The 23,862-nt window shown below is 43.2% G+C and overlaps 1 protein-coding gene across 4 annotated transcripts in view; it reads left to right on the top strand.

Annotated features, from left to right (window-relative positions):
• The window catches only part of piezo1 (piezo type mechanosensitive ion channel component 1 (Er blood group)), a 148,711-nt gene extending 125,225 nt beyond the window's left edge, over positions 1 to 23,486 (top strand). For 3 of the 4 annotated variants that reach the window (XM_086122242.1, XM_086122243.1, XM_086122244.1), the window contains 12 exons: positions 6,851 to 7,003; positions 11,900 to 11,961; positions 12,083 to 12,241; positions 12,396 to 12,543; positions 13,232 to 13,420; positions 13,835 to 13,927; positions 16,481 to 16,653; positions 18,190 to 18,312; positions 18,414 to 18,493; positions 19,287 to 19,476; positions 20,977 to 21,118; positions 22,291 to 23,486. In XM_086122242.1, the coding sequence (XP_085978368.1) occupies positions 6,851 to 7,003; positions 11,900 to 11,961; positions 12,083 to 12,241; positions 12,396 to 12,543; positions 13,232 to 13,420; positions 13,835 to 13,927; positions 16,481 to 16,653; positions 18,190 to 18,312; positions 18,414 to 18,493; positions 19,287 to 19,476; positions 20,977 to 21,118; positions 22,291 to 22,413 (1,635 nt within the window). In that variant the 3' untranslated portion in view covers positions 22,414 to 23,486. Of the gene's footprint in view, positions 1 to 6,850; positions 7,004 to 11,899; positions 11,962 to 12,054; positions 12,242 to 12,395; positions 12,544 to 13,231; positions 13,421 to 13,834; positions 13,928 to 16,480; positions 16,654 to 18,189; positions 18,313 to 18,413; positions 18,494 to 19,286; positions 19,477 to 20,976; positions 21,119 to 22,290 lie in introns of those variants that run through there. The other variant, XM_086122245.1, reaches the window with a different exon arrangement.
• Positions 23,487 to 23,862: the final 376 nt, after the last annotated feature.

Raw genomic sequence — 23,862 nt, 5'->3', positions numbered from 1 at the left:
GCCGTTCGGAAGTCGGCTTCCATGGCCTCACCGAACTCTTTCCACGCCCGAGTTTTGCCTCAGCGACCACCGAAGCTGCATCCCGCTTGGCCAGTCGATACCCGTCAGCTGCCTCTGGGGTCCCACAGGCCATAAAGGCCTGATAGGACTCCTTCTTCAGCTTGACGGCATCCCTTACTGCTGGTGTCCACCAGCAAGTACGGGGGTTGCCGCCATGACAGGCACCAACCACCTTAGGGCCACAACTCAGATTGGCCGCCTCAACAATTGAGGCACGGAACATGGTCCACTCTGACTCAATGTCCCCCGCCTCCCCCGGGACATAGGAAAAGCACTGCCGGAGGTGGGAGTTGAAACTCCTTCCGACAGGGGATCCCGCCAGGCACTCCCAACAAACCCTCGCAATACGTTTGGGTCTACCAGGTCGGACAGGCATCTTCCCCCACCATTGAAGCCTACTCATCACCAGGTGGTTATCAGTTGACAGCTCCGCCCCTCTCTTCACCCGAGTGTCCAAAACATGCGACCACAAATCCGATAATACAACCACAAAGTCAATCATCGAACTGTGGCCAAGGGTGTCCTGGTGCCAAGTGCACATATGGACACCCTTATTGAACAAGGTGTTCGTTATGGACAATCCGTGAGAGGGAAGAAATTTCATCTGTGCTGTATGTTACACATACAGTACATTTGACAATAAAGTTTATCCCATCCAATCCAATCCTCCCAATCACGTCCTTCCAGGTCTCACTGTCATTGCCCACATGAGCATTGAAGTCCCCCAGCAGAACAAGGGAGTCCCCAGCAGGAGTACTCTCCAGCACACGCTCCAAGGACTCCAAAAAGGGTGGGTACGCTGAGCTGCTGTTGGGTGCGTACGCACAAACAACAGTCAGGACTCGTCCCCCCACCCGGAGGCGGAGGGAGGCAACCCTCTCATCTACTGGTGTGAACCCCAATGTACAGGCACTGAGCCCGGGGGCAATGAGTATGTCCACGCCTTCTCTTCGCCTTTCACCGTGGGCAACTCCAGAGTGGAAGAGAGTCCAACCACTCTCGAGAGAACTGGTACCAGAACTCGGGCTGTGTGTGGAGGTAAGTCAGACGATATCCAGTCGGAACTTCTCTACCTCGCACACCAGCTCGGCCTCCTTCCCTGCAAGAGAGGTGGCATTCCATGTCCCTAGAGCTAGCTTCTGTAGCCGAGGATCGGACCGCCAGGGTACCCGCCTTTGGCTGCCGCCCAGCTCACACTTCACCCGAACCCTTTGGCCCCTCCCATGGGTGGTGAGCCCATGAGAAGGGGGACCCACATTGTCTCTTCGGGCTAAGCCTGGCCGGGCCCCATGGATGTAGGTTCGGCCACCAGGCGCTCGCCAACGAGCCCCACCTCCAGGCCTGGCTCCAGAGGGAGGCCCCAGTGATCCGCATCCGGGCAAGGGAAACTGAATTCCATTTGTTTTATTCATCATAAGGGGTCTTTTGAGCCGTGCTTTGTCTGGTCCCTCACCTAGGACCTGTTTGCCATGGGTGACCCTGCCAGGGGCATAGAGCCCCAGACAACTTAGCTCCTAGGATCATTGGGACACACAAACCCCTCCACCACGGTAAGGTGACGGCTCACGAAGGGGTCTTTTAAAAAATGTTGTTATAATACTCACCATCAATATGAATGGTTTTCCACTCCTCTCTGTTGCTGAAGATCCAGCAAAGTTAGCGGAATTATAGTCACCTTGCTGGGTCCATACGCGGACTTGCTGCTGGCTAGCTTGCACCCTGCTCAGTAGCTTGCATGCCTACACCCACAGGGTGTTTTGATGCTAATGTAGCATGGCATGTGTCAAAGGGCCGCTTTACATTCGACCATTTCATGGATGGTATTTTGTCATTGCAAATTCGACACACCGCAGAACCTGTTCTCTCCACAAAGGCGAATCCTTCGGTCCATTCATCCTGAAGTGTACCATACTCTTCATCTTTTTTTCTTTTTGTGAACCCCCCCCCCCCATTTTTTTCTTTTGAATAAGCAGGCATAAACTGCCAATAACCATTCTCCATGAAAAACTGAGATTTGCTGCTCCACCCACCCACCTTAGGGGAAAAAAAGGAGCTTTATTGCATCTTTGAAGATCTAGAGCAGGATTGGGCATCTTAAGTGCTGGAGAAGGCCACGATTTTTCATCAGTGCTATATGGGGGAGGGGGGGGGCAAAGACAACCATGCATTTTCTAATAAGATGTATGACAAAAATTCTACTTTAAATATGGAAATAATCAGAGCATACAGTATATGATAAAGACATGCTCTTAAAATATTTCATTTTTGATAAATGTTTCAATGCTTGTATAAAAGAGCCAATATCCTAACCGAACAATCGTGTTAAAATCAACAAAATAACTATGTGCTGTATTTTTTCCCCAGTGCTAAGGGCTCTCTTGTATAAAAAATACCATTCAAGGATGGCACAAAACAGCTTCACAAAAAAAAAAACAAGTAAAAAAGGATAATGTATGTCTGTAAGAGTGAGAGGGGTATAAGGGGAAGTTTTAGGTTGCAGGGAGAATATTTAGAAACATTTGGAATCATCAATCCAGAGCAAAAGTGAGTGTGAAAAGTAGAAGAAGAAACAGATCCAAGCAAGTTAGAACAGTTGGAGGAAGCTGTGCTACATGATTGAAGAGTCTCAGCTTGAATGAAGGGAAAGGTTTTTCACATAAAGCTGGAGGAAGAACTAAGACAAGTTTTATAGAAATAGTGAAAGACATGGCAGTTGTTGTTAGAGTGGATGATGCAGAAGATATGACGCACTGTGCCAATCCTTAATGGGATAATAATTAAATGACCTGATTTAGGCTACATTATCTATCTGTGGGAGGTGACCAGCCTACATTATTTTAACCAAGCAATTGTTTCTCGTTGCCTTCAGTTAATCAATGAATCAGTGAACCAGTCCACCCATCCATGTATCCAGTTCTGAAATTAAAGCCCAGAGTATGTGTTGTTGTGGTTCAAAACCACTGTGGTGACAAAATAAAAAGCACTAAAATAGTCCAGGGCAGCCTGGTGGGCAAATGGTTAGCATGTCTGCCTCACGATGCAGAGATGCAGGGTTCGATTCCGACTCCAGCCTTCCTGTGTGGGTTTTCTCCAGGTACTCTGGTTTTGCTCCCACATTCCAAAAACATGCGTGGCAGGTTCATGGGACAAATTGTCCCTGGGTGTGAGTGCGAGCGCAGATGGTTGTTTGTCTCTGTGTGTCCTGCAATTGGCTGGCAACCAGTTCAGGGTGTACCCTGCCTACTGCCTGAAGACAGCTGGGTTTGGCTCTAGCACGCCCTGTGACCCTTGTGAGGATAAGCAGTTCAGAAAATAGATGGATGGATGGATGGATGAATGGATAAAATAGTCCAGATAAACCATAAGGCTGTAATTCTGTACAAAACAAGAAGAGATTATTTTCATTGCAGAAGCAATAGTGGCAGTTCAAATTCAGTCCAGTATAGTATAAGATAAGATAAGATAAGATAAGATATCCTTTATTAGTCCCACACTGGGGAAATTTACAGCCTCCAGCAGCAAGAATGTAGGCAGAAAGAAGAAGAAAAAACAAACAAACACCGTCCAATTAAGTGCAATATAAATACAAAATGGATAAATCGCAGTGCTATTTACAGTTGTTTTCCACATCATTCAATTATTAAATATTATTGTTGCTATTTTTTATTCAGCAGCCTGACAGCAGTTGGTAGGAACGAGCGTCTGTATCTCTCCTTCTTGCAGCGCGGGTGTAACAGTCTCTGGCTGAAGGAGCTACCTAGTGCTGTCAGGGCGGGCTGGAGAGGGTGGGAGGGACTGTCCATCATAGCTTTTAGCTTAGTTAGCATCCTTCTGTTGCCCACCTCCTCCAGAGTGTCAAGGGAGCAACCCAGGACAGAACTGGCCTTCCTGACCAGTCGCTCCAGTCTCTTTCTGTCCCGGGCTGAGATGCTGCCTGACCAGCAGACAATGCCATAATGGATGGCCGAGGCCACCACCGAGTTATAGAAAGTCTTAAGGAGCGACCCCTGAACCCCAAAAGACCTCAGTTTCCTGAGTAGGAAGAGTCGGCTCTGTCCTTTCCTAATCAGGTTGTCCGTGTTTGTAGTCCAGTTTGTTGTTCAGAAGAACACCTAGGTACTTGTAGGAGGTCACCCTCTCTATGTCCATACCCTGGATGTTCATCGGTGCCGGTGAGGACTGTTTCCTGCAGAAATCCACAACCAACTACTTAGTTTTCCTAGGGTTGATCTGGAGGAGATTCTGCTGGCACCAGTCCACAAAGTCCTTCGTCATTCCCCTGTACTCCCGATCGTCCCCCTCTGTAATGAGGCCAACAATCGCAGAGTCATCGGAGAACTTCTGAAGGTGGCAGGTTGGAGTGGCGTGTCTGAAGTCCGAGGTGTAGAGGATGAACAGGAATGGAGCCAGAACAGTCCCCTGCGGCGCTCCAGTGCTGCAGAGAAGCCTGTCCGACTCACAGCTCTGCAACCTCACGTACTGCGGCCGATTTGTGAGGTAGTCAGTGATCCATGCTGTGAGATGGTGGTCCACTCCGGCGTCCTGCAGTTTGCCTCCCAGCAAGTTGGGCTGGATGGTGTTGAAGGCACTGGAGAAATCAAAGAACATGATTCTCACAGTGCTCCCAGCCTTCTCCAAGTGTGACAGCACTTAGTGGAGGAGGTAGATAATGGCGTCTTCCACGCCGATGCCAGGCTGATAGGCAAACTGCAGCGGGTCCAGTGCCGGGCTCACCAGCGGTCGAAGGTGGGCGAGGACGAGTCTCTCCAGCGTCTTCATCAGGTGAGACGTCAGCGCCACCGGTCTGTAGCTGTTCAGCTCCTTAGGGTGGGGGGTCTTGGGCACTGGGACCAGGCACGAAGTTTTCCACAGCTGTGGAGTTCTGCCCAGCTTCAGGCTCAGGTTGAACATGTGCTGGACAATGTCACACAGCTGGTCAGAGCAGGTCCTGAGGAGCCGGGAACTGATCTTGTCTGGACCTGCTGCCTTCCTCACATTCATCTTCCTCAGTTGGTTCCTCACCTGCTCTGTTGTGACGGACAGGCAGGAACCAGGTAACAGACTGGGTTGATGAGAGCTGGTCGAAAGAGGAGGGGGAGGAGAAGAAGTCCTCAGTGAGAGTGGTTGCAGTTGGTGGTTGGGGGAAGGGACAGACGACTGGTCGAAACGGTTGAAAAAACGGTTCAGTCCATCTGCCCAGTTCTTGTCCTTCTCAGTCAATGTCTTTGGGCTGTCATGGCCTGAGATGGTTTTCAGGCCCCTCCAGACACCAGCGACATTGTTGGCCTGCAACTGGTCCTCCAATTTCATCCTGTATATCTTCTTCCCCTCCCTGATCTTTCTTCTCAGCCGAATCTGCACGGCCTTCAGCTCCTCTCTGTCTCTCGACATAAAAGCTTTCTTCTCCTCCTTCAGGAGGGCCTTTATGTCGGGATTAATCCATGGTTTGCTGTTGGAAAAACACCACACAGTTCTGGTGGGTACGGTGTTCTCCTCACAGAAGTTTATGTAGTCTGTGATGGTGTCAGTGAGTGCATCAATGTTCTCCCCGTGAACCTCACTGAAGAGTTCCCACCTGGTCGTGTCGAAGCAGTCCCGCAGAGCATCTTCAGCTTCCGTGGACCATTTCCTGACCATTCTGGTCACAGTTGGCTGCCTGTGCACCAGTGGTTTGTACACAGGCTCGAGAAATACCAAGTTGTGGTCTGCTCTTCCAAGAGGGGGGAGGGGGAGGGGTTTATATGCCTCCTTGGTATTGGCATAAAACAAGTCCAAAATTTTATTGTCTCTAGTGGCACAGGTTACATATTGTGTGAAGGTTGAAAGGGAGGACGACAGAGAGACATGGTTGAAGTCCCCAGAGATGATCAGCAGGGCATTGGGGGACTGTGTTTGCAGCCTGCTCATGACAGTCATCAGGGCATCACGCGCTGCATCACCATTAGCCGACGGGGGGACGTACACTGTCACAGCTATGACGTGTGAGAATTCCCTCGGGAGATAATGGGGCCTGAGGCTAATGGCTAGCAGTTCAATGTCCCGGCTGCAGAGTTTGTCTTTGATCGTGATATGCCCCGGATTGCACCATTTGTCATTCACAAAAACAGCCAGTCCCCCACCTTTTCTCTTTCCACTCCCTTCATTCCTGTCCGCACGTATGAGTTGGAAGCCGTCCAACTCGGCATGTGTGTCCGGAGTGATCGCTGTCAGCCATGACTCCGTGAGTAGCATCAGGCTAGCCTCGCGGTACTCCCTTTGATGTCGCGTTAGCGCCGCCAGCTCATCCATCTTGTTAGGGAGCGATCTTACATTCCCCATGATGACGGACGGGAGGACATGTCTGTACTTTCTCCTCCTTGTGCGGCGGTCCTTCCCGGCTCGACACCCACGTCTCCTCCTCTTCAACTCGCGTGGGATATCCGGTCTGTCACCGGCCAGTAGCCCGCTGTTAGCCCGCCATGCTAACAGCTGGTCCTTACTGTAAACAATGGAGTTGCGTGTGCCATCGGGATCTCCGTTCACAGGATACGTAAAAAGATTAAAGCAAATAAAGGAGATGAGCAGAAATGAAGCTGCCCCTCTCCCCCCGTAGGTTTGGGGTACAAAAAAATGCAAAACAAAATGGGAAGAAGAAATAAATAAAGTAAAAAGACGAAAAGAAACTCAAACAGGGATATGCGCTGCTGGAGAGGCAGCCACTCAGGGGGCGGCATCATAAAAAAACAAAAACAAAAAAAAAATACAGGAAAATATTTCTTCTTAATCACTTTCTTGTGTTTTTTTGCCTTAGAAACACAGTGCAGCAGCTGATATTGCCTCCACCTTGTCAGAGGACCAAGTTCCCGAAGCATTTCTAGTGATGCTTCTCATACAGTTCACCACCATGATCATCGACAGAGCTTTGTACCTGCGTAAGGCTGTCTTGGGGAAACTCATTTTCCAGGTTCAGTTCACCTGTTCATATTATTCATGTCATTATTAAATTCCATGGTTTGATTCTGAAGAAGTCAAGAAACTTGTACAGTACAAAAAAACGTGTCTTGAACATTTTCCTGATATTTACCGTATGTGAGATTGTAAATCAATTTTTCACCCCTTTTCACCATTATTGTGAATGTGATTGTCAGATGAAAGCACTGTGAAATTGGAGTATGGACATCGCAAAAACTTGTATTTTTGTGAACAGTCACAACAGGGGTGGGGAATTCAGGTTCCTCAAGAGCCATATCTTGCCGGTTTTAGATCTCTCTCTACTCCAAGACACCTGATTCAAACGATCAGTTCATCACCAAGCTCTGTAGAAGCCTGAAAAGATCATGATAAATTGAATCAGTTGTGTTTGGAGTAGGGAGAGATCTAAAACAGGCAGGATGTGGCTCTTGTGGAATGAGACTTTCCTACCCCTGTTCCACAAAATTCTAAGTAGAGCTGCCTGGTGAACCATTCCTGTTAGAGTTCGAGATCTCGGCTTGAAAAAGCAAACAATAATCATCTGCAAGAATCAGAGATGCAAGACTGAGGCCAACAAGCTGGATCCCCTTGACACCACTGCTGCGCCTAGAAATTCTGTCCATAAAGCTTTTCATCACAAAGAGTGATTGAGTTCAACCCTCACTTGAATCTGACTTACTGCCAACAATGCGAACCAACATCAATAGTCCAAGGACAGAATGACCCATATCATGGAGTTTGGTATCCAGTTCCCCAGAAGCACCCGCCAAAGTGCTCTTCAAGGGACAGAGTCAAATGCTTTCTCCAAGTCCTCAGAACACATGTAGACAGATTTGGCGAACTCTAATGTAACTTCAAGGACCCTGCTGAGGGTGTGGAGCTGGTACACTGTTCCACAGCTGGGACGAGAAACACAATGCTCCTTCTGAGTCTGCGATCCAACCCCCTATGCACCCTCCCCTCCAGAACCCATGAATAGACCTTACAGGAAAGGAGGGTGATTCCTCTATTTGGAACAGACCTTCCAGTACCCCTTCTAAAAAGAGACACCACCATCCCTGTCTGCCAATCCAGAATCACTATCCCGATGTCTACAAAATGTGAGATGTGAGATGTGTCAACAAGGACAGCCCCACAACATACAGAGCATAAAGGAACTCCCAGAGGATCTCATCCACCCTCACAGAGTGCCACTTAGGAACTTCTTAACCACCATGACTCAACCCGAGGGATAGGAGAGCCCACCTCAGAGTCCCCAGACTCAGCTTCATCAAAATAAGTGATGTCGGTGGAATTGAGGATGTATTCAAACTATTCTCCCCATTGACTCACAATGTTCTGAATTGAGGTCAACAGTGTATCATCTCCACGATACACAGTGTTAATGGTCCACTGCTTCCCCCTCATGAGATGTCAGATGATGAACCCAAATTTTGTTGAAGCATCCAGAAGTCGTTTTCCATGTCTTTGCCAAACTCCTCCCATGGGTGAGTTTTGCATGGTTCTGTTTTGTCTCCAGCAGGTGGCAATGGAGGGCCTTCCCTCCCATTCCTTATCTTGTCTTTATCTCTCACCTGTTATAAGGGACTGTCAAGCCCTAACCAGTAGTCATATAATTCGTCTTGTTCACAACTCACGTCCAAGTGCTTGTTTTCCAGACCTTCTCATCCTCATCCCTCTCTTTATGGTGGAGAACCCGACATCTGTAGTCAATTTATTTACCTGTGCTGTCTCTTTTTTGACCAGCAACCCTACACCTACTCCCAAGATTGTACTAAAGTTGCATTCGTTATGAGGTTGTTAACTGGCTAGTTCTTGGATTATGGCTGTGAGCAATGCGTGCCTGGAACTTCAGTCCCCCTTCCCTGATTTTCTTGCTGAGTTTCGTCAAGTGTTTCACCACCAGGTTCGAGAAAAGAAGGCCGGAGGACCATTGCTACATTGTAACTAACTCCATTAAGTTTCGTACATTAGTGGCAGAAAGTGGTGTTGACGACTGCGCACTACACAGTATTTTCCGCCGTGGACTAAGTTTCACCCTCAAGGATGAGTTGGCAGTTCACAACACTAACCTGGAGAAACTAATTAGTTTGGCTCTCCGTCTGGACAAGAGCATGAGGGAGAGATGCCAGGAACGTGGGCAGGAGCACACTCAAGCGACTTTTAAGATCCTCTGCGACAGCAGGAGATGATCACTATGAGACCCAAATAGCCTCCATTCAAGACAGCCAACCGACCACAGTGCTAGCTGAGCCCAAAGAAGAAGCTATGCAGCTTAGTGGAGGTAGGTTGCACCCAGAGGAAAGGTGGTGGCATTTCCAAACTGGGGCATGCCTCTCCTGTGGCCAGTTGGGTCACAGAGTGCTCAAATGCCCTGCAAGACCTTCATGCCAACTCCGTGTGTTCGGGTTACCATGGCCAAAACTCCATAATCCGGACATCGATTGGAACATACCCATGTGTGAGAACTGGAGTCCATTGTACCATGCAGTCGCTGGTATCGCTGTTCCCGTCACAGGAGGAGCTAGTTAAGATACCATCGGTTCAGCTCCACTTGTGAAGGATCCATAGAGTCTGGAGGGAGACCAGGGCCGCACTGTCACCCACTGCCTCTTGCAAATTGGGCCATTGTGGATCGTTGCCATAGTAGGGCAGAAGGTGTAGCTTTTACCCGGGAGTGACATCTGGCCGGTACATCATGCAAGTTTCACAGGACCTTTCGAGGTGGAAGCATAGTCAACCCCATTTCCGTCAAGGCACCCACCATGAAGGTCCACCTGTCTTCCATGTTATCCTACTAAAACCCATGGCATCCAGCCCCCCTAGTTATTCCTCCCACCCTGCCTCCTCCTCTGCGGGTGATTGACGGCGAACCTATGTACACGGTGAGAGAAATTTTGGATTCTAGGCGCAGGGGCAGAGGTAACCCGGATCTCGTCAATTGGGAAGGGTATGGTCTGGAGGGGTGACAGTGGATTCCCTCGCTTCTGGATTCTGGATCCATCTCTTCTTAACTTCCACTCTTCTCATCCATCCAAGCCAGATAATGTGCCAAAAGGCATCCATTAATGGGGCGGCACTGTCATGATTCCGTTCTGTTTAGTCCCCAGCAAGTGGCAGTGGTGTTCTGCTCCTTCCTGCTGCGCACTTATTCCTCATTGGAACACGGACTATTTAAGGGCATCCCGGATGACAACTGAGTGCCTGATAATTCACTTTGCTCGTACAAGTTGTTCGATTGCTGTTTTCTAGAAGTTCTCAATATTGCTCTGTATTCTCATTCTCCATTCTTGGTTCTCTGTTTTCTGTAAGTACCGTATTTTCCGCACTATAAGGCGCACCGAAAAGTCATTCATTTTCTTAAAAGCTCCCAGCGCACCTTAAAATCCGGTGCGTCTTGTTTATGGTCATTACGGTAATATGTCGACACCCCCCCCCCCCCCCCCCCCCAAAATGGCTCCTGGCTGGAGACATGCTTATAATGTTATACCTTGCTGTTGGTTCAGTGAACTGTGTCACTGCTTTATTAAATAACTTTTTGTTGCAGCTCCGAAAAAAGGAGAGCTGTGGTGTTGTTTTTTAAAACGCACACTTTATTAATGGTTTTCACAGTCTCAACAAATACAGGTACATCTTTGTTCGTCTCCATACCTTCTCTTCTTTCGTTTGACTCGAGAGGCGTTCATGACCGCCTCCGAAAAACGTAAATTTACGATTCCTTCAATGAAACTACAAAAATTGAAAACAATGCATCAAAACAGAAAATCAAGTGAGGAAATCACAAAATAAATTCTATAGCCCCCCTACAGAATTTATTTTGTGATTTACTCGTTTGTGAATACAGTCCACAACAAAGAATAAATAACAAACAATTCTGAGACAGTCCAGTCCCCTACATTTTACTGACATCTGATCGTTCTGTTGGAGGTACGCTCAAGGAAATGGCAAAATAAATTCTGTCGTGGGGGCTATAGAATTTATTTTGTGATTTCCTTGCTTGATTTTCTGTTTTGATGCATTATTTTCAATTTTCGTAGTTTCATTGAAGTAATCGTTAATTTACGTTTTTCGGAGGCGGACATGTTTACAAAACAATTGTAAATAGCACTGCAATTTATCAATTTTGTATTTATATTGCACTTAATTGAACGGTAATTGTTTGTTTTTTCTTCTTTCTTCTTTCTACCCACATTCTTGCTGCTGTAGGCTGTAAATTTCCCCAGTGTGGGACAAATAAAGGATATCTTAATCTTAATGAATGTCTCTTGAGTCGAACAGAAGGAGCATAACTTCATCTAGTGGATGCATTGTAGATTACGCTTTATAATCCAGTGCTTCCAATATATGAAAACAATTACAAAATAGGCCATTCATAGAAGGTGTGCCTCATAACCCAGTGCGCCTTTTAGTGCGGAAAATACGGTAGTTTGCCTGTGTTTATTATGACTCTTGGTTTTGGTATTTTCACGATTGGGTCAGCTTGTCATTTGTGACAAGCTATTTTTGTTTGTATTTTTTCCTTACCTTCTGCAAGTGCTTTTGGTTTCTCTCATTTTCTCCTGATTTGTCTACCAGCGTCATTGTTTGTACTTTGTGTCTGCTTTTCGCCACTTTTAGCTGTAAATAAATATTTTTTGTATACTTTTATCTGAGTTTACATTTGTATAATCTGGTTCTCTTCCAGAACCGTAACAGTTATTATTTTTTGGATTTACATTATTTCATATAGGAGATACTGTATTGATTCAGTTTTCATACAATTTGGATTTTAGTCCATGTTTTTGGAATGATTCATGACCAAAACCATTGTTCCACTGTCCGCGCAAATAAGAATTTTATGAAAATTGATTCCGAAATGACTTTAACCATTGTTTTGCTCTTATCCAAGGTTGTTCTTGTCTTTGGGATACATCTGTGGATGTTCTTTATCCTACCTGCTGTCACTGAAAGGTGAATTTCAGTGTAACATTTTATGATTAGATTTTTGTACTGACATGGTAACAAACCAAATGTTATTGTTCCATTATTTTCTTAATATCGTAGTTGCTGCTACCACTTTTTCCATTTGTAGGAGATTCAATCAGAACTTTGTGGCCCAACTGTGGTACTTTGTCAAGTGTATCTACTTTGGCCTGTCAGCGTACCAGATCCGTTGCGGGTACCCTACTCGTATTCTTGGCAACTTCCTCACCAAAAACTACACCCACCTCAACTTATTTCTCTTCCAAGGGTATGACCACAATGCAATCCTGAATCTTTAAATGATTTTATGTTGTTTGTATGTCACAACATTTTTAAGTAGTGTTTTGAGTTAAACAATAAGTGTGTATGTCTGTGTGTGTTTGTTTGTGCACCTGTGTGTTCGTGTGTATCTGTTTGTGTAGTTTTCGACTCGTTCCTTTCCTTGTAGAGCTACGAGCAGTAATGGACTGGGTTTGGACGGATACCACTCTGTCTCTGTCCAATTGGATGTGTGTTGAGGACATTTATGCAAACATTTTCATCATCAAATGCAGCCGTGAGACAGAGAAGGTAAGACTTACCTAGTCAGCTTTCGGACAGTGGCAGGAGTGCCCAATTTGTTGCCCATTCTTGTTTTGTAAAAATGACATTCAATGGATTGACAAAGTGGAGATGTTGAATTATGAACTATTTGCCTTGTTACCTGCAACACAAAGATGAGATGATTACAGAAGCTTTCGGCACACGAAATGTCACCAATTGTCACCCAAAAGTTCCTGAAGGCTCCTAATCAGGGGTCATCAATGCAGACGTACCCCAAAAATGGCTCACTTAGTGATCGGACATGATATCAGGGGAATGTTGTGGAAATAATCATTTGAAAATGTGAACACTGGCAGATATTTATAGTAATCAAGTTTTGCGTATTGATATTTATCTGTTTCCTAATTAATGATAGAATTCATCATACCATGAGCAATGTCTTCACATAAATTGTAAATGATATGAACATTTAACAGGTGACTGTGATCAAAGGTTATTTGAGCAAATGTCTTATTTAAAAGGAGTCAAACTGGTAGCCCTTCCCACTAATCAGTAGCCAAGTAGTGGCTCTCAGTTTCAAAAAAGTTGGTGACCCATGCTGTAGATGTTGTGGGGCTGTTTTGGTTGCCATGCCTCTGCAACATATGAAACATGTCTGTCCACTCGGAATTAATTAATTTAAGAACACATCCTTACGAACATTTCTCCCCCTCAGAAATATCCCCAGCCTAAAGGACAAAAGAAAAAGAAGATGGTGAAATATGGAATGGGTGGACTCATCATCATCTTCTTAGTGTGCATAATATGGTTTCCCCTGCTCTTCATTTCATTGGTCAGATCTGTAGTGGGTGTTGTCAACCACCCCATTGATGTCACTGTTACCGTCAAGCTAGGAGGATATGAGGTAATCAGGATGGCCACCTGTCTATGCTTCCATTTATTGGTTTCTATTTATTACCGGTACTTATTTCAAGTATAAAATGTATGCGGAATACTAGTATTGGTTCATACTTGACTATTGAAATCTGTGTAAGAGTGGGGAAATATCTATAGACACAAAGCTTGATTTTTTTCCCCTTGCAGTTATGGGTTCTAGATGTCCATTTCTTTTTTTTTCTTTTTTTTTGAATAATAAAGTTTTATTTTTACAAGAATCAGTTTGTACAAAACAAAGTAAATTAGCTAATGCAATCCCTCCCACAGATAAACTGAAATCTTGATATTTTGGATTGGGAAAATACAAATATGATCTGTTAATGTTTTTAACACTAATGACATGTCTAGTTATATTTAGGTCTCTATTTTTGTGTGTCCGCAGCCCCTCTTTACCATGAGTGTCCAGCAGCAGTCAATCCAACCTTTTACAGAGGCAGAATATGAAAAACTCAGCAAAAAGTTTGGGAACAATGCGGTGCGTTATGAGTTTTGTCCAGCATGACTCAGACTTGATCTTAGTTTTACTGTTTTGTGCTTTCTACTGTCTTTGTGATCAATTTATTGTTTTATTGTTTTGAGATTTGCTTTACCTCGGACTGACTGTCTAAACAAGGTCCATTCACGGAAAGGGCTAATATAATAGAGGCTACATTAATCTTTAGCCGATTAGGCGGCTGCACAATTTTACAAAAACATGCAATATGGGTTTTCAATATTGAGATATTAACATTTTAGCATGCACTTAAATACATTTTATTACCTAATGAAATAAATACACCCGCGACCCTAGTGAGGATCAAGCGGTTCGGAAAATGGATGGATGGATGGAAATAAATACATTTTTTCATGCGGCAAAATAAACAGTCTTAGTGTATTCTTAGTTGATTAATTGTAATAATTTACAATTTTTCAAAAGTAAGTGCATCAGTGAATTTTGACGGTTCATCATTCGTCTGCCAGCCATCCGGCATTGTTAGTCCGTCATTATTTCGAGCTGAACAAAAACTCTAATGCCAGTCCGTCACTCCGTAGTCTCTATAGGGGTGTTCACACGGCACACATTTGCTCCGGCGCTACACCGATGTATTTTGTTGCGATATATTTAACACCGGAGCAAATTTTGTGGAGCGGTCACACATACAAAGCCGCTGAGCGTGTCAGCACCGGTGCAGCGTCGGTGCAGCTCCACTTGCGGTCACACAGCAGTTTCTGCAACGGAGCAAAATGACAGAAAACAAATGAGTTGTCGTGTTGGTTCTTTTTAAAACTTTTACACAACTCAAGCTACTACTGTACAGGCACATCCTTCTCCTTCTCGGCGGTCTCCGTGCCTTCAGCTCGAGAGTGACCGCCCCCGAAAACGTAAATCAACGATGACTTCAATGACACTCAGAAAAGCAAACATGTAATGCACCAAACAGAAAATGTACCCCGCCTACTGTCAACTGGGATTGGCTCCAGCAAGCCTGTGACCCTTGATGCTGCTCTGCTGTTGCATGCATGTTTTTAGTACTCTGTGTCAGGGTTCCTGGGGACGAGAGGAGGTCCTAAATCCAGCGATTGAGCGGGTTAGCGTTCAAAATGTTAATTTGAATGCCCAGTGCAACTGGGCGTGAAGTGAAGTTTGGGTGAGGTGGCAAGCGGTCCACATTTGCGGGACTCAAGTTTGCAGGCTGGCAGGCAGTAAAAGCTCACAAAGACAATGATGGGAACGAGTGATCTGTAGTCAAAGAGTAAGATCATTAAATAAGGTTGGTTCAAGGTTGATTTCAGCGTTAAAGGGCGAGGTAGCTACCAAATTATTTTAGAGTTTAGATAACCTGGTGATGTGTTGAAGTCCTTGAGTGTCCTAGAACCCATAGCATAGCTTTATTTCTGTTTTGGTGAAGACAACACCTTCATTCAAACCAGTTTTCCTTATATGAACACGTCCCCTAATATCTCTACAGGGTCTTGGTTTGTTATTCGTACAAATTTGTCAATAACACCTTAGGGATATATTCTGTCAAAGTCAAAATTATTAGAAGAATAATTAAAACCAGTTACCTGACAAACAAACATTTTTGAGTTGTTCCCTGGAATGTAAATTATGATGTTTTAACCTAATGAAGTGGTTAACACTGGGCCATTAAAAAAGCAGCTCACCATATTGCACTGTAGTGGAAGTGTCTTACCCTTGATGATGAAATGGTCATCTCCCAAACCAATGGTTGCAGGTTCAATCCTCAACCCTCCATGACCATGTTCAGTTGTCCTTGATCAAGATACTGAGAATTGGCTCAACTCAACTCAACTGTATTTGTAGAGCACTTTCAGACAGCCATCGCTGCATACAAAGTGCTGTACATGGAGCAATTAACATATACAACAGTAAAGCAACAAATCAACTGATGCTGAGTCATTATAGGTAAATGAGTTGACCCTGTGAGCACTTTTATTCACTGTATACAACCAATTACAAACCTTCGTTTTGCTGATGACATCGACTTGCTTGCTGGAGAAGAAAATTAACTTGCTAGCCTAGTTCAAAGGCTTGACAACACCTCCAGAGCATATGGTATGGAGATCCATGCTAACAAAACAAAAATCATGACCAACAACAACAATGGCATTCTCTCTGACATTGAAGTCAATGGTCAGGCACTAGACTGCGTGTCGAGCTTCAAGTACCTCGGAGCAATTGTGTCCGATGAAGGATCAAAGCAAGAAGTCCTTGCCAGAATTGCTCAAACGACTGCAGCCCTGGCAAAACTCAGGCCCATATGGAAAGATAATAACATCAGTCTGGCATCAAAAGTGAGACTGCTGCGCTCACTTGTCACCTCAATCTTTCTCTACGCTTGCGAAACATGGACCCTTACAGCAGAACTGCAGAGGAGAATACAGAGTATGGAGATGAGATGCTACAGAAGACTTTTGGGTGGATGAAACTGTTCCACATTAGAAAAATTACACACATATGTTCTTAAAAGATTGTTTTTAAGTACTGTGTTGGGTTTTATTTTGTCATTATTTTGATTTGTTGTAGGTGGCCATGCAGTTCATTTCACTTTATGGTTATGAGGATGTTGTTACAGCCATGATTGAAGGCAGTTCAGGCTCAGTATGGAGAATCAGTCCACCCAGCAGACAGGAAGTCATAAAAGAACTGCTAGGAAGTCCTTCTGATCTAACATTGCGTCTGTCCTGGAATTTCCAAAGGTAAAGTATTTTCTCTTGTTACAAAACATTACGCAGTAGATTTAATGTACTTTATTGAGTCAATCTGTTTGTTTCTGTCTCTGTCCAAGCTTCCCTCTAATAGTGACATTAAACGCTTTATTTTTTGCTGTAGCCCAGGGCTCAAAGACCTCATTCGGCACCACGGAATTCTGTCATTTGGAAAAATTAAGACAAAAACCAAAAAACGAGTGGTGCCATAGGCATCAATTTCATGGGTGCCTCAGAGAAGATGGGCCATCTTTATCTAATTACAACACTTGAGTGGTGTTCTGTCACTAGACTTCTGTGTACTGTAGGCCGCAGTTCACCAATCGACTTTGTCGTCGTGTCGTCACATTTGTGGCTGCATGTTTTGGAGACCCGAGTGAAGAGAGGAGCGGAGTTGTCCACGGATTACCAGCTGGTGGTGTGTTGGCTCCCATGGTGGGGGAAAATGCCGGTCTGACCTGGCAGACCGAATCGTATTGTAAGGTTTTGCTGGGAATGTCTGGCAGAATGCCTTGTCAGAAAGAGTTTCAAATCCAATCTCCGGCAAGGGACATCTAGTTCAAGTGGACCATGTTACGTGCCTCCATTGTTGATGTGGCTGATCAGAGCACGTTGGTGCCTGTTGTGGCAGCAATTCCCAAACCCGCTGGTGGACACCGGCAGTAAGGGATGTTGTCAAGCGAAAGAAAGAGTCCCATCAGGCCTTTTTGGCCTCTGGGCCTCCAGAGATAGCTGACAGGTGCCGGCTGGCCAAGCGGAATGCAAGTTCAGCGGTCGCTCAGGCAAAATCTCAGGCATGGAAGGAGTTCAGTCATCTCGGAAGGACTCAGAATCATGCTGCTACTGTTCCACATTAAGAGGAGCCAGATAAGGTGTCTCAGGCATCTGATTAGGATCCCTCCTGGACGCCTCCTTGGTGAAGTATTCCGGACATGTCCCAATGGCAGGAGGCCCCGAGGATGACCCAAGACACACTGGAGAGACTATGTTTTCCGGCAACCCTGGGGGAATGCCTCGGGATCCCTTGGAAGATGTGGCTGAGGAAAGAGAAGTCTAGGCTTCCCTGCTGAAGATGCTGCCTCCGTGACCCAAGCGGTAGAAAATGAATAGATGGATGATGTGGTTAAATTTTCTTTTTTGTCCACGTCAGGAATATTTATTGATCATCATTGGGATTAAGAATGGTCCTTGGAAACATAGGTCCCCCGGACCAAAAAAATGTTTCAGAACCACTGTTCAAGAGTTTATGCACACTTGGTTTTTTTTTTTTTTGGGTGGGGGTGGGTTTTGTGGGTGTTTCCTTGATTGTTGGAGATACCACAGTGTGTGCAGTGCATCAATTAGCATTAGTCTGTCTGTCACTGCCTTTTTTTTTCAAAAGGAAAAGCAAATCATATCTTTAACGTAACTGGATAAAGAGTACAAGATATGTTGAACATGTCAAAGCTTTAGTTTGCCTTAATCATATTACCCTGACATAGCCTTTTCCTTTTTGGCTGATTAATCTTTGAATTTCCCCCCGAACAGGGACCTGGGAAAAGGAGGGACTGTGGAGCACACGTTTGACAAACATTCAGTTGACCTGGAACCTGGGAACCCTGTGAGAGCCGACCTAGCGTCTCTTCTGCTGGGCAATCGCACTAAGCCAGTGTAGGTTTTGCATTGAAAACTCAAATATGTTTCTGAGGTAATTAGCATTCATTATAATACAGCTGTGATTTACTGTTAAATTGTTTTTGTTTTTTTTCCAGGCATGTTCCAAATATGTTTCCAAATTATATCCGTGCCCCAAATGGAGCAGAGGCCAAACCAGCCACTCAACTATATGAAGGTCACAAAAAAATTTGAATATATTTCAATTCTATACATAAGTAAGACAGTCCAGAAGAACAAATCAATATGTCACACATATTGGTACAGCTGGCTGGACACAGTCCGAAGAAGCAATAGGGCTCCCTCTTCCCATGGGCTCACAAAAAAAGTAAAATAATTTGAAATGTGTCCATTTGTGTCAAGTCATAATAACAGGGCAAAAAATGTCCCGCCCTTGGGTCCGTACATCTTTTTTAAACTGTAGCCCTTTTCATTAGTTGAATAGCCTTGGTGGACCAGGTCATCTGCGAGGGAACATCTGACAGAGTGCCCTGTCAAAAGTAATGGAAAAAAATGAAATATTTTATCGTCCCGGTTTGGATACACGCACACAGACTAAAATATTTACAAGACAACTACGAGCGAAGCTGATATAGCTCCACTCACACTTTTTCCAACTCTTCTTTATTTATAATGAATCATGCAGCAGTCCGATCTACTTTACACATGTTTTAAATAAATGGTTGGAAGAGTTCTTCACCTTATGTTTTGCCCTGGTATACCACTTTTATTTGTAGGCGCTGTATTCACGGGACATTAACTGCATCTCATAAATTCTCATCAGGAAATTTCAACTCACTTCTCAATGTATCTGTCTATACACACACACACACACACACACACACGGCACTTGCCGGTTATTGTGATTGGGTAAAATTGTGCCTTACAACTTCAATGTTCTAATTGCGCTAACATTATTAGAGCAGAAAGAAAAGAAAGTATATTTTAACATTGTTGTTGATTTATTTTAGGGAATGAAGAAAGGTACCAGAATATAACCCTGTCCCTGATGAGCGACAATCCACTGAACTCCAGTGGGAAACAGGAATGGTGGGACATTGCCATTGAGGGCTGTGCCCCTTCCTCCTGTGGGGTCCTGTCCATGATTGTATTCAATGACAAAGTCAGTCCACCCAGTCTTGGCTTCCTGGCGGGATATGGGTGAGGAAAGCTTACTCACACACAGTGTGTACATGGGAATAATTATAGAACGGATATGATCATGATTACAAAATAATAAGTCAATACAGTGGAGGAAATGACTGATTTTAATTGTTTAATCCCGTGTTGAATTTGTCATTTTGCTCTCTTGCAGTGAAGTCTCAAATTTTGGAGGATGTTCATTTATTATGGCAACAGAATAATCATTCAAAAATGCTAAATAAATACACACAGAGAAAATAAAAGTTCATCAATTAATAAATACGTGCTGAACTAACGTAAAAGCTTTGAGTCACCCCTTTTTTGCCTGAGCAGGATGTTTGAGTCATTGTCATGCTTTTATCCTGAACATGTTTTGACAGCTGCTTTGTCTTGCCCACGGTGCTGCACAGATTGCAAGGTTGTTTCAATCCAAATCGAAACTATGGTTGTACCAATGTATAATTATTGTATGTAACAAAGGAAATTATAGGTAACATGAAATACATTTTATTATATAATATGGAAATATATAATTTGACAAAGGTAAAGATGCTGATTATAAAATAAATTCAAATTCTCCTTTGTTTCGTGTGTGTAAATGCCTCACACAGCCGCACAAATCCACTGTTATGTAAAGGCAATCCTTATTGACAGATAAAATGGGAGTGGTGGCCCAATGAAAGACACAAACATTAATGACGAAGGAGTGCAAAGGTAAAAACATACAGCTTCATAAAAATATTGTGAGTTGCACAATTTATGTGTTGCCCTTCAAACTCTGGATCCATAAATGATCCGAACTACTCAACGTGACTCAATGTTACTCTTTTATCTTTCTACAATTGTACCGGTAATACTGGTCAAGACTTGCAAAAGAGTTACAATGTAGTTTTGTCACTTTGACAAATTCATACATACCTCAGAGATAAGTATGTATTTTTCTGTCTGTTATTACATGAATCCAAAATGGCTGCCCCATCTAGGTATTTAAGCTTACTTCTTGCAATAACAATAATGAGGCTCTCTCCATTGGAGTCAAGAGTAAAGACAGATTGGGTGAAAAAGACAGTCCATTTTTTAAAAGACCCAAAATCAAGGAACTCTGAGGAGACTAAGATGCATTTGCGTTACTGTTCATGGAAAAGACAGATGAATAAATTGGAAAAAACATCTTAGATAGCCCAAAATGAAATTAGAATCTTCTGAAAACAGATTGCATTTCATGAAACTTAATTTGCGACACATCACTGTGAAGACATTTTGGCATTAAAAGTTTGAAAAATATATATATTTATTATTTTATTTTATTCCATTGCGCGATTTCCATTGCGCGATTTTTACTAATCCGCCAATAATTAAAATAAGTACTGAGAAATGCAATTATTAGATTTGTGGATACAACACTGTGATTTTCTTTGGGATTGAGGGAAATGATTAGACTTGAGATGTTGACAGACATTTGATATGATGTTCATTTGCGTTGTTGAAATGATTCTCCTTTCTTTGCCATCTTTCTAGGATCATGGGTTTGTATGTGTCTGTAGTCCTGGTCATTGGCAAGTTTGTACGAGGCTTCTTCAGTGAGATCTCTCACTCCATCATGTTTGAAGAGCTTCCTTGTGTGGACCGTATACTGAAGCTTTGTATGGACATATTCCTGGTCAGTAGTCTTGTATTACAGTGGCCTGCAAAAAAATGTTTAGACCCCTGTTGCACATTTTGTCATGATACAATAACCATTGCAAATGTACCGTATTTTCCGCACTGTAGGGCGATTCGGAGTATAACACGCACTTTCAATGAATGGCTTATTTTAAAACGAATTTCATAGATAGGGCGCACCGCATTATCAGGTGCATAGAGTAGAAGCCACAGTAGTGGCTGCGGTTGAGTTATGCATCCACTAGATGGCGCTACGCCAAAGGGAATACAACATAATACAGCTTTATTTATATTGAGCTTTCACAACTGCTGCAGCTGTGATCAAGCGCTTTACAGAATATTTAAAATACTATGTCCAAGAAATCTGAATATTGATCCATATAGCAGGCACATCCGATTATAAGGCGCACTGTTGGCTTTTGTGAAATGCGAATGCTTTTAGGTGAACCTTATAGTGCGGAAAATACGGTATTTTGTTCAGATTTTGAATGATGGACTAAGTGGCACTTTATTGAAAAGTGGGGGAAAAAATGATATAAGGCTTTCCAGTTCTTTTACAAAGTAGAACAAAGTATTCATCTTCCTCTACATTAATACCCCAAAATAGAATCTATAGTAACCAACCTTCTTCCGAAATCACCTCATCAATAAATAGAGCTTACCTTTGTGTAATGCATGTTGTTGTAAAAAGAGATGTTTTGTACATACCTCAGAGATTTGAACTTTAGGGACATTAGTGGATGAATAGTACCGTGAAGCCAACTTACACAGCCTGCCCTGTGGTTGAAATTGATTTTAATTATTTATTGTTTTGATCAGGTCATATTCAATAAAACATGCATGATTTATGTAACTGTATTGGGCTCGATTCTTAATGTAAATATTCATATTTTTACTAATGCACTAAAGTTCGAGAAAGGAGTTTCTACTATTTGCAGCATTTCTTCATCTGAGAATGTCTTCTCAAAATCCGGAACTGAATCAAAAATCAAGTTTATATGAATTGATACCCTGCCCTACATCAACCCTCTGTATATTAAGTTTTAAACACAGAATATGCCCAGCACATAACAATGTGTCTACAGTAAAAAATATATACCTGTATTTTTTTTAAAAAACATACGTTTGAAGTTATCCTCCTCAAACTGACACATATGAATTCCATTTCAGGTGCGTGAGACTGGAGAGCTGGAGCTAGAAGAAGAGCTTTATTCAAAACTCATCTTCCTTTATCGATCGCCAGAAACAATGATTAAATGGACCAGGGACATCCGCAGCCGAGACGCACATTGACAAATGGAATGGTTGTTTTCGACTGAGATGCAAAGCTGTTTTATTATTAGGTTTAAGTTCTTTTGAGAACTTCACTGGCAAAGATTGAACAACGGAGACCCATTTAAAAAGTTCAATGAATGTTCAGAACAGTATGCATACTGTAAACATGTTGGAAAGATAAAGATAACTACGGCAGTGGTTGTTATAAATTGTGTTAAGTTAAAAATCATACGTCCTATTGGCTCACGAACCAAAGTTTTTCTACAGAGTGATTACAATAGGTGGCTTTTTGGGTCATCTGTAAACATTTAGGAAATGTGACCTTAACAGCTTTCATGTTGTATACTGTTCAGTGTAAACAATCCCTCTTTGATGTGAAATCACTATTAAATAACACTTAAATAACACTTGCGGGGATGAGCTCCAGGCCCATATATATTGATATATATACAGTATATATATATATTATTATTATTATTTTTTTTTTCGCCACAAAGAGCATGGAGCAGTTGTCAAGGAAGATTGCTCTTGCATCGGTGGAGAATACAAAGACAGAAACAGGCGGGAAGAATGGAGAGACTGTGCAAAGCCCCGCATATGTTTTGATGGCAATGAACAAACCTTTGTCAGCGTATACAGGTTTCAAGATGGCGATCCCTTTTCAAATATGCATCCAAAGGGTTTGAACATTTCCGAGCAAACGCTATGTGCATACTAATGATTTCCCTTGATGGTTTTTTTTCAACATACAGTATTTGTTGGTTTTTGTGAAAAAAAAAATACGATGGGTCTTTTAACAATAGTTGAGATTTCAAGTTCAATCTAAGTTAAATAGCGTTCCCAAATCCTCTGAAAAACCACCACCTTGTGATTCAATCGATGGGTCATGCAGTCCACTGAGATGTGGTTAAAATTAATCTTATGCCATTGTGTCTTCAACGGCATGCGCTTCGAAATCCATTGAACAAGCAAACATTTTCTTGCACAAAAAGTAAGAATTTGGTATCAATTCTTAAGATATTTATTGCTACAAGCACGGTTATTAAGCCCAAGCAAAAGAAATAAAGAATTGAAAGTCAACTCAACAAATATTTCATCCATTTCTTGTCCAATGGTAGACCAAAATTGTCATATTTTTAGGCAAAACCAAAAATGGTGTGTGAGGGTGCCAATTTTAAATTTACACTTTCAACACATTGGGAAGGCGTGAGGCTCAATCATATGGCGCAACCGAGGAGAGAATTGAACTGTTACAAACACAATATTTTCACATTATACGAAACACTTCTCCACTCATTTTCGACAATATCACAATTGAGTTGATGTAAAAATTGGTCTCTCCATGTCTGATATGTCCCGAAGCACCAATTTTGGTGTAATCTTCCGAATAAAGAAATCCCTTCTTGGAACATTATATTTTGAGCTGAACAAAAGACATCATAATAGACCCCTTGGAAAAAATCATTT

Source organism: Hippocampus guttulatus, chromosome 10 (assembly GCF_054856545.1).
Source record: "Hippocampus guttulatus isolate MCC_2025c chromosome 10, RoL_Hgut_1.0, whole genome shotgun sequence".
NCBI classification, from domain to species: domain Eukaryota; kingdom Metazoa; phylum Chordata; class Actinopteri; order Syngnathiformes; family Syngnathidae; genus Hippocampus; species Hippocampus guttulatus.
This window is presented reverse-complemented; position numbering and strand designations above follow the sequence as displayed.